This window comes from Saccoglossus kowalevskii, chromosome 4 (assembly GCF_978046115.1).
Source record: "Saccoglossus kowalevskii chromosome 4, keSacKowa6.1, whole genome shotgun sequence".
NCBI classification, from domain to species: Eukaryota; Metazoa; Hemichordata; class Enteropneusta; family Harrimaniidae; genus Saccoglossus; species Saccoglossus kowalevskii.
The window spans coordinates 27,231,113-27,244,781 of NC_140644.1; the positions used below are offsets into that span (position 1 = coordinate 27,231,113).

Here is a 13,669-nt window from a genome sequence, read left to right on the forward strand (position 1 = left end):
CAGAATATAATTATTTTTTCTCAGAAATTAGTAAATGGGTTGAATGTTAGATTACATGGTGGAAGTAATTTTTGAAATAGGCAAGTCTCATGTAATACAATTGGTTTAACACATATAATTGCTGTGTAATGTTAGCAGCTAGTTTATTCGCATATGCAAATCACTTGGAGGTACTCACTTTTTAAGGCACAATTTTCAATACATAACACCAGGACGAATGCTCTGAGTACAAGGTATTTTAGTGGGTGACAGGAGCGGACTAGATTGTTGGGCCTTGCTTTCCTCCTCCATGCATGCAATACACATCACCAAAATGAGTGACACATACTTCAACGACTCATAATGTTCTATGCATACGGATATATGATATCACTTTGTTTCAACGAAATCAAGCTCACTCATAGTCTGCTAAAGAATGCATAAATGGTAAACTTTCCTGTTCTAAAAATCTTATCCGTACAACCATTATGCAACACAAGTGAAGTTAACATGTAGAAGTAATTTTACGCATTTATGCATTTTTATACAATTAAAATCGGTCAAAATTGAAGCCCAAAATGTCCTAGTGTTTTCTTCATTAAAGTGATAAGGCACCTCTCCTCCAAACTTACAGTGCTGTTGACAAAATAGGCAACCATTATGTCCAGGATTTAAAGGCTGTGTACGTTAAACGTGAATCATAATGTTTCAATAGTACCTTGGTTCCCCATTGCGTCTTGCCGTTTGTTAGCCTGAAAAATAAACAATGCATCTGCCAGCCCAGCTAATTTGCTCTGACATCTAATCTATCAAAACCATAATTGTCAACACATCTAATTCATGGAAAGTTTAAACTCATTTCAATTCGTTGCCAATAAGGCTTAGCAAACTTTATCACTAGGCATCATATACACCACGCGTTGCCTTTGTATGCGTTTTGTGTCACAGTTAGATTCCAGTCAAAGCCTTGCAGCAAACTCATTATTTATGCGTACAGAAGACCAACACTTTTATAAATGATCACACCTAACGGCTTCAACTCATCTTTAAGGCTTATGAATAGTCAGTCAAAATATCGTAAATATTTTGAAAGGCATAAATAAGATCTGCATCATACGAATTATATTGTCAACTTCCGACTAGGTCCCCAGATATTATGATTAACTAACTAAGGTTAAACAGAAGAGATTTATCCCAGTAAATACGATAAACGTGTTGGCAGTATGTCTACAGAGCGCGAGTACAGAGAGATAGGTTTGGTCTGCTTTTTGTAGTGAGTAGTACCACACAATATTTGCATAATAAGTAACGAAAGAAGAGCGTGACTTGTATTTCCTCGGCGGCGTCTCCTCAGTAAATGTCACAGTTTGCATAAACAAACAAGTATATCTCTGGTCTCAGGTCTGTTTTCAGTCATACAGTCACAATAAAATAACTTGACACCACCTTCCAGGATGGCTAACATTTATTTCACTGTTGTAACGCTACTGTGATTGGTTGAGACTCGGTCACATGACATTGAATAAAAATGGATATTACATGGTATATTGCCCGCCAAGTGGACATCGTATATCACTTGGCTAACGTCACTGAAACAACAAGCCTTCCAGCAATGTTCATGATCACTGCGTCTCTACGTTTCATTTGGCTTCAAAGTATTCATCAAATCACCGGCCTTTCGTAGCGTTTGAAAAGAAAACTATTACACAGACTGGCTTGTTGCCAATAATATCTACCTTGATGGTTTAAAGGCACTCATGATAGAATAACGATATGACTATGTACATGTACTCCAGGTATGCACCCCTACGCAATCATGCACATACAGTCGAAATATAGCATGGCGTAGTGCGAGGCCGCGGCAGACACTCACGCATATCTTGGTTACAATTTTAACAACACTTTACTATTTATTACTATCTCCTATTATTGAATTGGAAATGTCGTCGATCAATTGGCCGGTCTTTGACCTTTCTATCTGACCGATGACTCGAAGGTATTTTGGCTGTACAGAAAACAATTCTACTGTCCGGTGATCGATAATGATATTAAATAGCACTGTCGGTCATGTGACACCTCTCTGCAGACTGTACCAAGGTCTGAGTTGGTAAGGTACTCTCCCGTGTCATGTCCTTGATTGATATTCTATTCAAATGAGTTGTTATGTATTACCAAGCTGGTACATGTGAACAGTTCATCTACATCATTGGGCGTCTGGCTTGGTAGAAACTTACTGAAATCTTTGTCATACCCCCCCCCCTTCCCGACAAATCTGATGTGTGGAGAGTGCAGTCTATAAGACGGTGCGTCCTGTGTCCGAAAATGGAATGGCTGTTATATACCCCTTTAGCGCAATTTCTCATTTATAGCGGAACACAGACGCGCGCGCAATTTGTCGGGGCGGCGCTGTTTAATATGTTTTTACAACCCTCATGACGCCGTTATTGATAAGTCATAGCTTTATCAATAACATGACAAATGAGTGATGAAATCAAATATAGATGGCGCAGCATCCTGTTTAGGCATATATTTATTACGCATATTATGATATTAGATAGTTACGCGTGATACCCATGGCGTGTAACTAATACACTTACATCACATATATATTTAATATTTCACAAGTCATTCAAAGCAGAATGGATCACTGATCCAACAATTTTGCGCAACGCTTTTCGTTGACCTGAACTTTTTTTTGTTCTCCTTTGTTGACAATACACAATACAATATAAAACAAAACCACTGTCAAGTACGCTTTCTGTTTGCATTCTTAGGTCTACACCACAGTGACAGTGTTAATGTTTTAAAACAGGCGCTCACTGTATCTGCCAGAACAGCTTTCGTAGGCTATGGTTTGGTGCTCTACAAATTCCTTGGTTTCGTAGAATGGACGACAGAAGACTGTGTTCTTAACGCATTGTCGACATAGTGTGCATACGTACAGCAGTCTCTTGCATTGGGATTGAGAAAAATATATTACTCATAAGTGAGAGACAATTTTATAGTATAGTTGCGAAAAGTATATATTTCATTTTTAATAACTTGCGAAATAACGAACTTGAAATGCATTTCCAAAAACCTTTTATTTTTCCACATTAAACTACAAATATTACATTATTTATATAATCCCAACGCAAAATAAACTATATATTATGTTAACAAGAAAACGAGCTCATTCCTTAGTTATCATATTTTCTCATTAAAAGTTAAATTATATGTTTTAATAACGAATTAACCGACTACAACGCATTTGTTTGCACCTCTGTTCCATCCAACTAGATTTTGTGACGTATGCAGGCCAACCATGTCATAACTACAAATGTTTCTACAGCCACAACAATATAACATGCATGTATATTGAAAAACAAGCAAAATATTGATCTTGATCCCGTCACATCTTTTTATGAATGAATTTTAGTTGTTTGGGTGTTCAGTACATTCGTGTCATCAGCATCATTCGTTGTTATGGGCAGCTACATAAAGAACAAAATAATAAAATTATGAATATGACTAATTTGACTTGGTAATTAGTGACTAGTATAATATGAAATATTCAAACATGTGTCACACACAAATACTTCTCAGTGGACGCGGCACCGTGGGGCAGTGGGGAAAAATAGGTCGTGGGAAATATACCATCAACATTTTCTCCCCAAAATGCAGGAAACAGCGTTTCAGAGGGTCTATATTTCAACATTTTCCCGGGGGGCCGGACCCCGCCCCTACGCACACACCCAGAATGGTCGCGCCTTTGGTCCGACCCCGTTCGAGGTTTGTTGACATTCACATAAAATCTTCGCCCCAACAGTCAATAAAAGCTTCTACCGCCTCTGCTTCTGTGATTCATCTTGCAGTTTAATGATACGGGTTTAAACATAAATAAATGTTATCCACCGAAATATATGCAGTAATTAGTCTTTGATCTAATGAAAAACACTCAAAACAATTTACATATAAATATGTAAATATGCTATATAAATAACAAATAAAATCGTTCCGAACAAAAAGATGAATGCGAACGTTCCGTATACTATCCAATGTAATCGCATAGACAACACTAGTCTGAATTAGACAATGCATACACACATTCAAAAGGTGAAATGTTACACATGATTCTATAAAAAAAAACGTTTCATATTATCAATGTGATCACGCTCACCTGCCTGGCACTACCCAACTGTTTCCAAACTCGTACACGTCGGTGACGATGGTCCCATCGGGTTTCATCAAATCGTCTGCTGGATTATCATTATTATTTCCCATCAATCCACAAACGTTCCGCCCATGGATGCTTTGACCATTGAAAGCAATCTCTACTGCACTTGATTCTTTCAACCATTGCAGTGACATACCAATCTTGTTTAGTTTTATACTCGGATGACTATCAATGATCTTAACTGTAACCTCATTATTACCAATGACTGAAAATGGCTCAAAATTGTACTCCCCGTTTATCTACAAATAAGAGACGAATTTTTAAATACTTGGATTATTATATTTTAAGCAGTATGAGTGGAAATTATGACATTCGAAGTTACGGCCACGGCAAAGTGTCACTGTGAGTAGACGTGTACCTCAATACGCCACAGTCACGGACCCAAAAATATCCAGATGCAATATATTAACTTCTTGACATCAGTCTATCAGATACAGTTAATAGTATTTAATAAAACTTACCAGAATGTCATTATTCTTGAGTATCCTCACTACCTGGGTTCCGTTGATATTGATATTAACAGCGTCTATACGTGTCAGGTACTTTGATTTTAACACTGAATATTTGCCACGGAAATCGGCAGTGATTTGAAAAGTGGGTTTACTGACGTTGTCACAGTCTTGCGTTAAAACATATGTACATGGACCTTGAAACTCATACTTTACACCATCAAACGTTATCATATGGGGATCCCTATTAGTAATACCACCTACGAAAAAGTATATTTAAACAAATTCATTATGTAGATAAAGAATAAGTTTCAAAATCAGTACTTTTGCCAATAGTGAAAATAACTTAACCCCAAAACTATTATTATATGACACAGTACTGGATTCTAACTCATAAACACGAGAAATGCCATTGCAGTCACGCACCCCACCATGCTATACTAAATATTTGCTGACAGTTAAAGACGGCTAATGGGATGTCAATATTGTACATTTTAGGTAGTTTAATTTCAACGCGAATTGTGTATTTTAGACTTGTTTCAATGTTGCTAATAGTTAGTAATTGAAAACTATTCTCATTTAACCAGTAATCATACTGTTTTAGAACAATATCGTTCTCATATGATTTAAATGGAGAGTACGACTTTCCCTTCGCTATTCAAAAATAGGACAGCAACCACCTTTATTTCCAGATAAACAAGCTATTGGAATGAGCTAATCGCTTGATGTATAGTTCAGTACAGCATGTAGTTAATATATGATAATATATTCATTAATCTGATGCATTTTTTTCTGGTCATTGGCCAATTGTCCTTTATAAAATTATTTAGGTAACACATGTGATGATGAATGCCGAAAAAAACACCTTCAACTCACCGTGTATTAAGTACCATATTTACTAGATATATATATGCTGAACACAACATATAATTACATGTAAAATTCCTCATCTCTAAACTACGACCATTCTCACTGTTGCATTACATTCGATAACGTTTGCTGCCATGACATCGTCTATGTAGAAGACATTATCGAAAACCGCCGAGGCTTGATTTTTGGTAAAATACTTACATTTTTTGACAATTATGGTTCCTTTCATGCTAGGGTCGCTGGCATCTTCCCAAGTAATCGTGTGGTCTACTGTGTTGTCACTGACGGGGAAACTGTCTGATCCTGAGACTGCTTTCAACACTGTAATGGTTTGTTGTGCACCTCCGTCAATCTGAATTTTTATTGATGCTTTGCTGACTATGTTGCTGATCTCAACTCGAATTCTCTTGGTAAGACATGTATCCCAGAAGGCACTGACAGTTTAACCTTAAAGACATAATACAAAATAAAATACAATTAGTTCCTAGAAAAGTGTATGCCTGGGAGTGGATTTACAGCTATTACCGTCACTGGTGATGAAAAATTGGCAAAAGACTTTTAGGCTACATAATTGTTTTCAATAGTTTATTGTTGGAGGCAGAGCTGTATCTCATCAGTCTTAACCAAGGTACATACAATGTAGGGTAGTTGCAGTATTTGAGTACACACTAGGAGAAGGAATATTGTCAAAGAGATTTCAATGCAACTAAAATAAATTGGCATGCATGTAATATCATCGTGTCTTACATTTTGAACAAAATTGAATTCACAGAAAATTACGGGAACAACTTAAATAATGCTGCTAATTGATTCAACTTTATTGAAACCATTCCACCAAAATATGTGAAAAATCTCGGTTAGCAAACTCAATATAAAAAATATACAAAAGGATGGGCATTATGTAACCCATTATGTACGATGGTTTATTGAAATTTATCAGTTAACTAGTTTTTGACACAATGGGTTGGCTGGTTATTATTTTACTGAATCTAACTAAATAGATAACGCAAACTACCATGTCTTGCTTTTGTATAACATTTTGTAGTTTTGAATTAAAACAAGTTGTTTAATTGGTTTAATGTATTCAATATAATCACCAGAGACATACATACATGCAAAATATAACCCAATACAAAACATAACAAACAGTAATGATCATATCGAGGATAGCTCACAACTTATTTTTATCTTTAATACGCTCTTCAAAATATTGGAGCCTTAACAAAAATCCTTGATTTGTCGTCGAGCAATAAAATAGACCAACATCAGCACCCCCCCCCCTCCATGAGTGGTATCAATTCTCGTTTTAAATGGACGCAATTAGGTGTGACAATCAAGCCCAGCTTGAACAATGGATCACAAAATTGTCATTTCCCATAGGGTTATTTATTTATGCTACACGAGGATAGAGTATTTATAACCTACCGGCCCTTTTACTCAGTTGCAATCCTGGATCACTCTGCAGGATTTCAGAAAATGTTGATGCCTGTAAGAAATTATAAATAATGTGATATGGAACAAAAATCATTTATGATTCTTAGGAATTCATTGCGCATCGATTCGGCGCACGATTCTATTAAGTTGTTCTATGACTGAACTTGGCAACACACATTCTTAGACGTTTTGTTAGCTCTGTGAATAATTCTTACAGTTATGTGTAAGTTGGTGCTACATATTATATCTTGCATGTCTGTCCGGTGTCTGTCTGAGCTGTGTATGTAACCGGCCATGTCATACAATAGTAACTCAAAAAAGAATAGCCGGAAGAGAATCAATTTTAGAGATCTGAAAGAGGAATGTTTACGCGTCGATTACGTTCCAGTGGTTATAATCTATGTATCGGTAGAATAGTAGAATGGCGAACATTTTGCGAGTAAAGTAAAAGAGAATCTGAATATTGTGACTAAACTATCGAGTAGGCAAAGAAAACAGGCAAGGCACAGGTTACCATTTAGAAAACGCACCTCGGGATATGATTGTAAAATTTATAATTTTTTTTCCATCCAACCTGAACCTGAACCTGAACAGTTTGTTAAGATGAACTTGTTACATGATGAATGATTTAATAAATTACAAACTACAGATGTACAATCAAATTTATATAAGTAATATAAGCTTCAATAAAGTGGATCACATTGTTTTTATGTTGTGCATCACAAATGGCTGACAAAATATTAGTTGCCAAGCTTCTAGTTTGAATGGTTCATCTTAAATTTTCAATTATTTTTTATTATACATCAATACTCCCAGCACAAGGCTTTCTTCTTGTAATGTGAGTCTGTTGTAGTGGGGCCCTTAAATAGTACTTTGGCGACCACACCTTACAATCTTTAGCGAGATTGTCAATTATTAATAAATAATTCTTAGTTGGATGCCATGATTGATAATTAATTTTTCAATGTATTGCACGTACACACCTTACATATGGGAAAATATAATGTGTGTTTATAAACTTTTTAAGTTTTTTATACAGTGAAAATATTATCAACCACTTTTTCCTATTTTATTAATCATTAACTTTTAATTAACTATTTTTATTGCCCGATGGCGTAATGTCCCCTTTGTTTTCCATGTTTATTAAGGAACTAAGCAATGAACTTAATAAGCTGGAATGTCATTGAATTCAGCATTTCCTGGATTATTGTCCTTGTTTACAAGGTATGTGTGGAGGTTTACAGTGTTAATTAAAAGGCAGTGGTTGTCTACCAAAACATGAGGATTAGATCTATATAATAATGTAATACTACATATTGTCAGGAGCATTTAAAGTGTGTGTTTTTTAATTCGACACCATAATATATATCAAATCTGTATCTGCGTTATGAGTTTTCTAAAATATATGAACATATAGAACGATTCTAATTATACCATGTATGAAAATGTATCGATACATTTATCAGAGCTCTAAAATAGCAGTTAAGAATGTGAAAAGTTTCCAATTTTCCCACATATTCTTGGACATTACATTAACAAATCCGACATTTTGCTTCATAGAACAATTTACATTTAGATCTCAGATGTTGAAAGGTTACTCACCCTTTATAATACGAGTTAGACTTAGCACTCAGGAAGTTAGTAACATGAAAGTGAGAAGTAGATAAACCTAACAAGTACTTTGAGAGATTTACCAGTTCAATTAAGTGTTAAACACGTAATGTGAGTCTCATATACGTATAATATCTATTTCTTCTTTACATCACTTACTGTGACTAAGTTTATATCACTAATTATGTATGATAACTATAGAGGACTAGTGGACTAGTGCAGATGGCTTTATGTTAGAGAATATAATGATTGAAATACAAAATATTAAAATCTGTATTACCTGTACAGCAATGACCAGTACATAGCAAAGCACCAAGCCCAGGCACATACCATTTCGCGTAGTCATGATTCACAGTTGATGAGAGATGACAACATAATAATATGGAGGTTCACATTTCATTTATATAGACAATACATCTCCGCCACCTGCTACTAAACACGCATCAAATAATCTCTCTATTTTGTTTAGTCTGTCTGAACTCCTGCAGAGGGGGAGAGGGTGTCTGGTAGCAGATTGTGCGATGAAATCTTCTCTTTATTTTGTTCTTTCATAGGAATATTGTGATTTGAATTTTGTCTGATCTCTGATTCATTATTATATACATTCACAAAAATTATTATACATCAAACATGCACTTCTATTAAAAAAATGTCCGTGTTGTTACTTAGTCTGATTTAGTTATTAGTGAAGGCGCCATTATAGATTGTTGTTGGTTCAGCCCATACTAGGCGGTACACATTGCACTGAGGTACTACCCTGTATTATGGATTTTCTATTAGAAAGAGTTATTCACCAGACAAGTATCTAGAACGAACTGATCGAAATTAATGTTGTTGAGTTATAAATACTGTACTAGCTACATTAGTAGTGCAAGCGCTTACGTAAATTACAGGGGCACTTCTTTAGTATCATTGAATATTTCAATAATTTTTATACATTAAATATGATTCAATGCTTATATATGCTTCTGTTGGAGATGCACTTCTAATATAGCAAATACAGTAGCGATCGCATTTATGTTATTATTGCATTGAGACACTTCTAATCAGTTTTGCAACAATCGATCTATCTTAGTGGACACTGAATCTGAAATGAGATATTCTGTGCAGGTCAAATCACTTTGGAATCCTGTTGTGTTTTCATGCTGAATACAATAGTTCTATGCTTGGTCTTGTGATTCAACGACAATTTAATTAACACACCTCTTGAATTCTTGGCGATTTGATGTTGTTGTAGCAACACAGGGATATGTACAAACAATATTATATAAATACCATATATATCACATGACAATTAACACATTGATAAATTTACTAAAAAATGTGATAAAATACTTTAAATCTCTGACTGTAACTTGAACTTACGCTGGACAGAGTCCTAAGAATTCACTTATTTCATTGACTTAAGTGTACTCATGAACTGGGATGAATTGTAATATTATTTACGGTTCCACGTCAATAACATTCTTTCCAACCCGCAATATACTAGCCCATAGAGGCGTCACTAATTCTTGTCGCGGATTACATGTCCTGTCTGATTTTTTTAAATGACATGATAAAACAAATAGTGTAATAGTATAGATAGCAGGTTTGAACTACTTTCGCTCTAGGGTCAGAGCAGACCCCTACCCAATCTCAGCACAGCTGGGTCTCAATCTCCTCGACATATGTCTTTGTGCATTCAAAATCCGAGCCGAGGGGAACACAATTGTAGCCCCATCTCATTACGGCGTTAGGTCGATTCGTCCCAAATCATGTTCTCCCCAAGTAGATTATAAAACATATTTCCTTCTGAGCCCGTCTTGAAACCCTCCCCCCTCTACATCCTACTGGACGTATCATAATCAATAGATATGCAGGTAAAATGAAAGGTAAAAACACATGCTAGTGTCTTAAATTGTACTCTGTGGTTGCTGTTGTCTGGCGGATTTCTGTACACTTAGTACAAAGCCCTGTCACTGCTTGATATTGGTTACCGGTTCAGGTTATGCAACGTTTATACAGTGGAGAGGAAGAAACCCTGACGTATCCGTGCGTAACCGGAAAAATAACCGACGCATAACAGTCAAAATGCACTCAGCGCATTTTTCGTCCAGAAACGTAAATGCAAAAATATACGCCAATGTACGCCTAGGTAACCGATCATTACGTTAACTGTATACAAGGTATTCTTGTCCTGTATGCGGAGTACGTTCATTGCAAATTACCTTAATTTTGACGCTGTCCGAAAAGGGCATGGTGTTATATTTATTCATAAACTTTAAGAAGGCGCCATTATAGGTTGTTGCTGGTTCAGCCCATACTAGACGGCACGAATTGCACTGCGGTACTACCCTATTGTAACACGTGTTATGGATTTTCTATTAGAAAGCGTTATTCACCAGACAAGTATCTAGAATGAACTGATCGAAATTAATGTTGTTGAGTTACAAATACTGTACTATCTTTGTTAGTAGTGCAAGCGCTTACGTAAATCACAGGGGCGCTTCTTTAGTATCATTGAAATTTTTTTAAATAATTTTTATACATTAAATATGATTTAATGTTTATATATGCTTCTGTTGGAGATGCACTTCTAATATAGCAAATACAGTAGCGATCGCATTTATGTTATTATTGCATTGAGACACTTTTAATCAGTTTTGCAACAATCGATCTATTTTAGTGGACACTGAATCTGAAATGAGATATTCTGTGCAGGTCAAATCATTTTGGAATCCTGTTGTGTTTTCATGCTGAATACAATAGTTCTATGCTTGGTCTTGTGATTCAACGGCAATTTAATTAACACACCTCTTGAATTCTTGGCGATTTGATGTTGTTGTAGCAACACAGGGATATGTACAAACAATATTATATAAAAACTATATATATCACATGACAATTAACACATTGATAAATTTACTAAAAAATGTGATAAAATACTTTAAATCTCTGACTGTAACTTGAACTTACGATGGACAGAGTCCTAAGAATTCACTTATTTCATTGACTTAAGTGTACTCATGAACTGGGATGAATTGTAATATTATTTACGGTTCCACGTCAATAACATTCTTTCCAACACGCAATATACTAGCTCATAGAGGCGTCACTAATTCTTGTCGCGGATTACATGTCCTGTTTTTTTTTAAATGACATGATAAAACAAATGGTGTAATAGTATAGATAGCAGTTTTGAACTACTTTCGCTCTAGGGTCAGAGCAGGCCCCTATTCCATCTCAGCACAAACGTCTTTGTGCATTCAGCATCCAAGCCGAGGGGAACACAATTGTAACCCCACCTCATTACGGCGTTAGGTCGATTCGTCCCAAATCATGTTCTCCCCAAGTAGATTATAAAACATATTTTCTTCTGAGCCCGTCTTGAAACCCCTCCCCCCTCTACATCCTACTGGACGTATCATAATCAATAGATATACAGGTAAAATGAAAGGTAAAAACACATGCTAGTGTCTTAAATTGTACTCTGTGGTTGCTGTTGTCTGGCGGATTTCTGTACACTTAGTACAAAGCCCTGTCACTGCTTGATATTGGTTACCGGTTCAGGTTATGCAACGTTTATACAGTGGAGAGGAAGAAACCCCGACGTATCCGTGCGTAACCGGAAAGATAACCGACGCATAACAGTCAAAATGCACTCAGCGCATTTTTCGTCCAGAAACGTAAATGCAAAAATATACGCCAATGTACGCCTAGGTAACCGATCATTACGTTAACTGTATACAAAATATTCTTGTTGTGTATGCGGAGTACGTTCATTGCAAATTACCTTAATTTTGACGCTGTCCGAAAAGGGCATGGTGTTATATTTATTCATAAACATTAAGAAGGCGCCATTATAGACTATTGCTGGTTCAGCTCATACCAGCCTGTACAAATTGCACTGAGGTACTACCCTATTGTAACACGTGTTATGGATTTTCTATTAGAAAGCGTTATACACAAGACAAGTATTTAGAACGAACTGATCGAAATTAATGTTGTTGACTTATAAATACTGGATTACCTCTATTAGTAGTGCAAGCGCTTACGTAAATTACAGAGGTGCTTCTTTGGTATCAATGAACAATATTTCAATAATTTGTGTATATTAAATATCATTTAATGTTTATATATGCTTCTGTTGGAGATGCGCTTCTAATATAGCAAATATAGTAGCGATTGCTTTTATTTTATTATTGTATATTGCAGAGACATATCTATGCAGAATTTGATTTGCCAATTGACATTGGCTCTTTGTGTATTCCAATTATTTAGCTCTTGAGCTAACTGATAACTCTATCAACTTGTGTGTATTAAAAGCTGAGTTCTGTACTATATACTTGTACTGTGAGTTGGAATCGGTAATTAACATGCGTTCTACTGTACAGAAACCCGTGTCACGATTGTATTGTATAGCTTCCTCAACGATGTGACTGGGTAATCTGTGGACACTCCAAGTTTCGCTGAGCAGCGTCATCAACGGTGGAATTGTATCAAATCTGTGGAAGCTAAGCGTTAGTGACTTTTTACCTGGTTTGAACATTGATACCGAACTATTGACATTGTTGGTGTAGTTATGTGTGCTGTTCTTTATTCTCACCTGTATTTTTGGATTTATTCACGTTATTGTTGATTTATTGTTCGTAACATTGGCTCTGTTATGGACGAATTAGCTGATTGCTAGTATTGGTATATTTGTAACTTACCCCACCGTGGTAATATGTATTTTATTTATTTTACCTTAGTTTATTTTACTGAAGTAGATTCTATTAAAGATTGCTGAGTTGAAGTTTCAATGTGCGCTGCCTGGTCCCGTTACCTTCACTCTGGGTCTTGTTGACTATATTGATAAACAACAAGTATATTCCTTGTGTCGAATCCCCAGCATTTATATTTCATATCTATATTGACCCCACTGCATGGTCAATCCATGTGGCTGTTCGAACGTTGTTTTGTTAGGATTAACCGTTATTACAAATATGGTTGCTATTACAAACAGGGCTGATCGTTATTACAAACAGGATTGATTGTTATTAAAAATAGGGTTAATTGCATAATAAATAGGGCTGATCGTTATTACAACTGGGGTTGATAGTTATTACACACAGGGTTGATCGTTATAACA

At 35.8% G+C, this 13,669-nt stretch overlaps 1 protein-coding gene and 1 long non-coding RNA gene across 2 annotated transcripts; both read right to left on the reverse strand.

The window, feature by feature from the left end:
• Positions 1–3,043: 3,043 nt before the first annotated feature.
• On the reverse strand, positions 3,044–5,743 carry LOC102802466 (von Willebrand factor-like). Its single transcript, XM_085498363.1, has 4 exons — positions 5,716–5,743; positions 4,657–4,904; positions 4,139–4,434; positions 3,044–3,452 (listed from the first exon to the last, which is right to left on the reverse strand). The coding sequence occupies exons 1-4, from the start codon at positions 5,741–5,743 to the stop codon at positions 3,443–3,445; spliced, it is 582 nt and encodes a 193-aa protein (XP_085354489.1). The 3' UTR covers positions 3,044–3,442.
• Positions 5,744–5,855: 112 nt separating this feature from the next.
• Positions 5,856–8,898, reverse strand: LOC146747242 (uncharacterized). Its single transcript, XR_014929194.1, has 3 exons — positions 8,840–8,898; positions 6,940–7,000; positions 5,856–5,961 (listed from the first exon to the last, which is right to left on the reverse strand). It is a non-coding gene; the product is annotated as an uncharacterized LOC146747242 (long non-coding RNA).
• Positions 8,899–13,669: the final 4,771 nt, after the last annotated feature.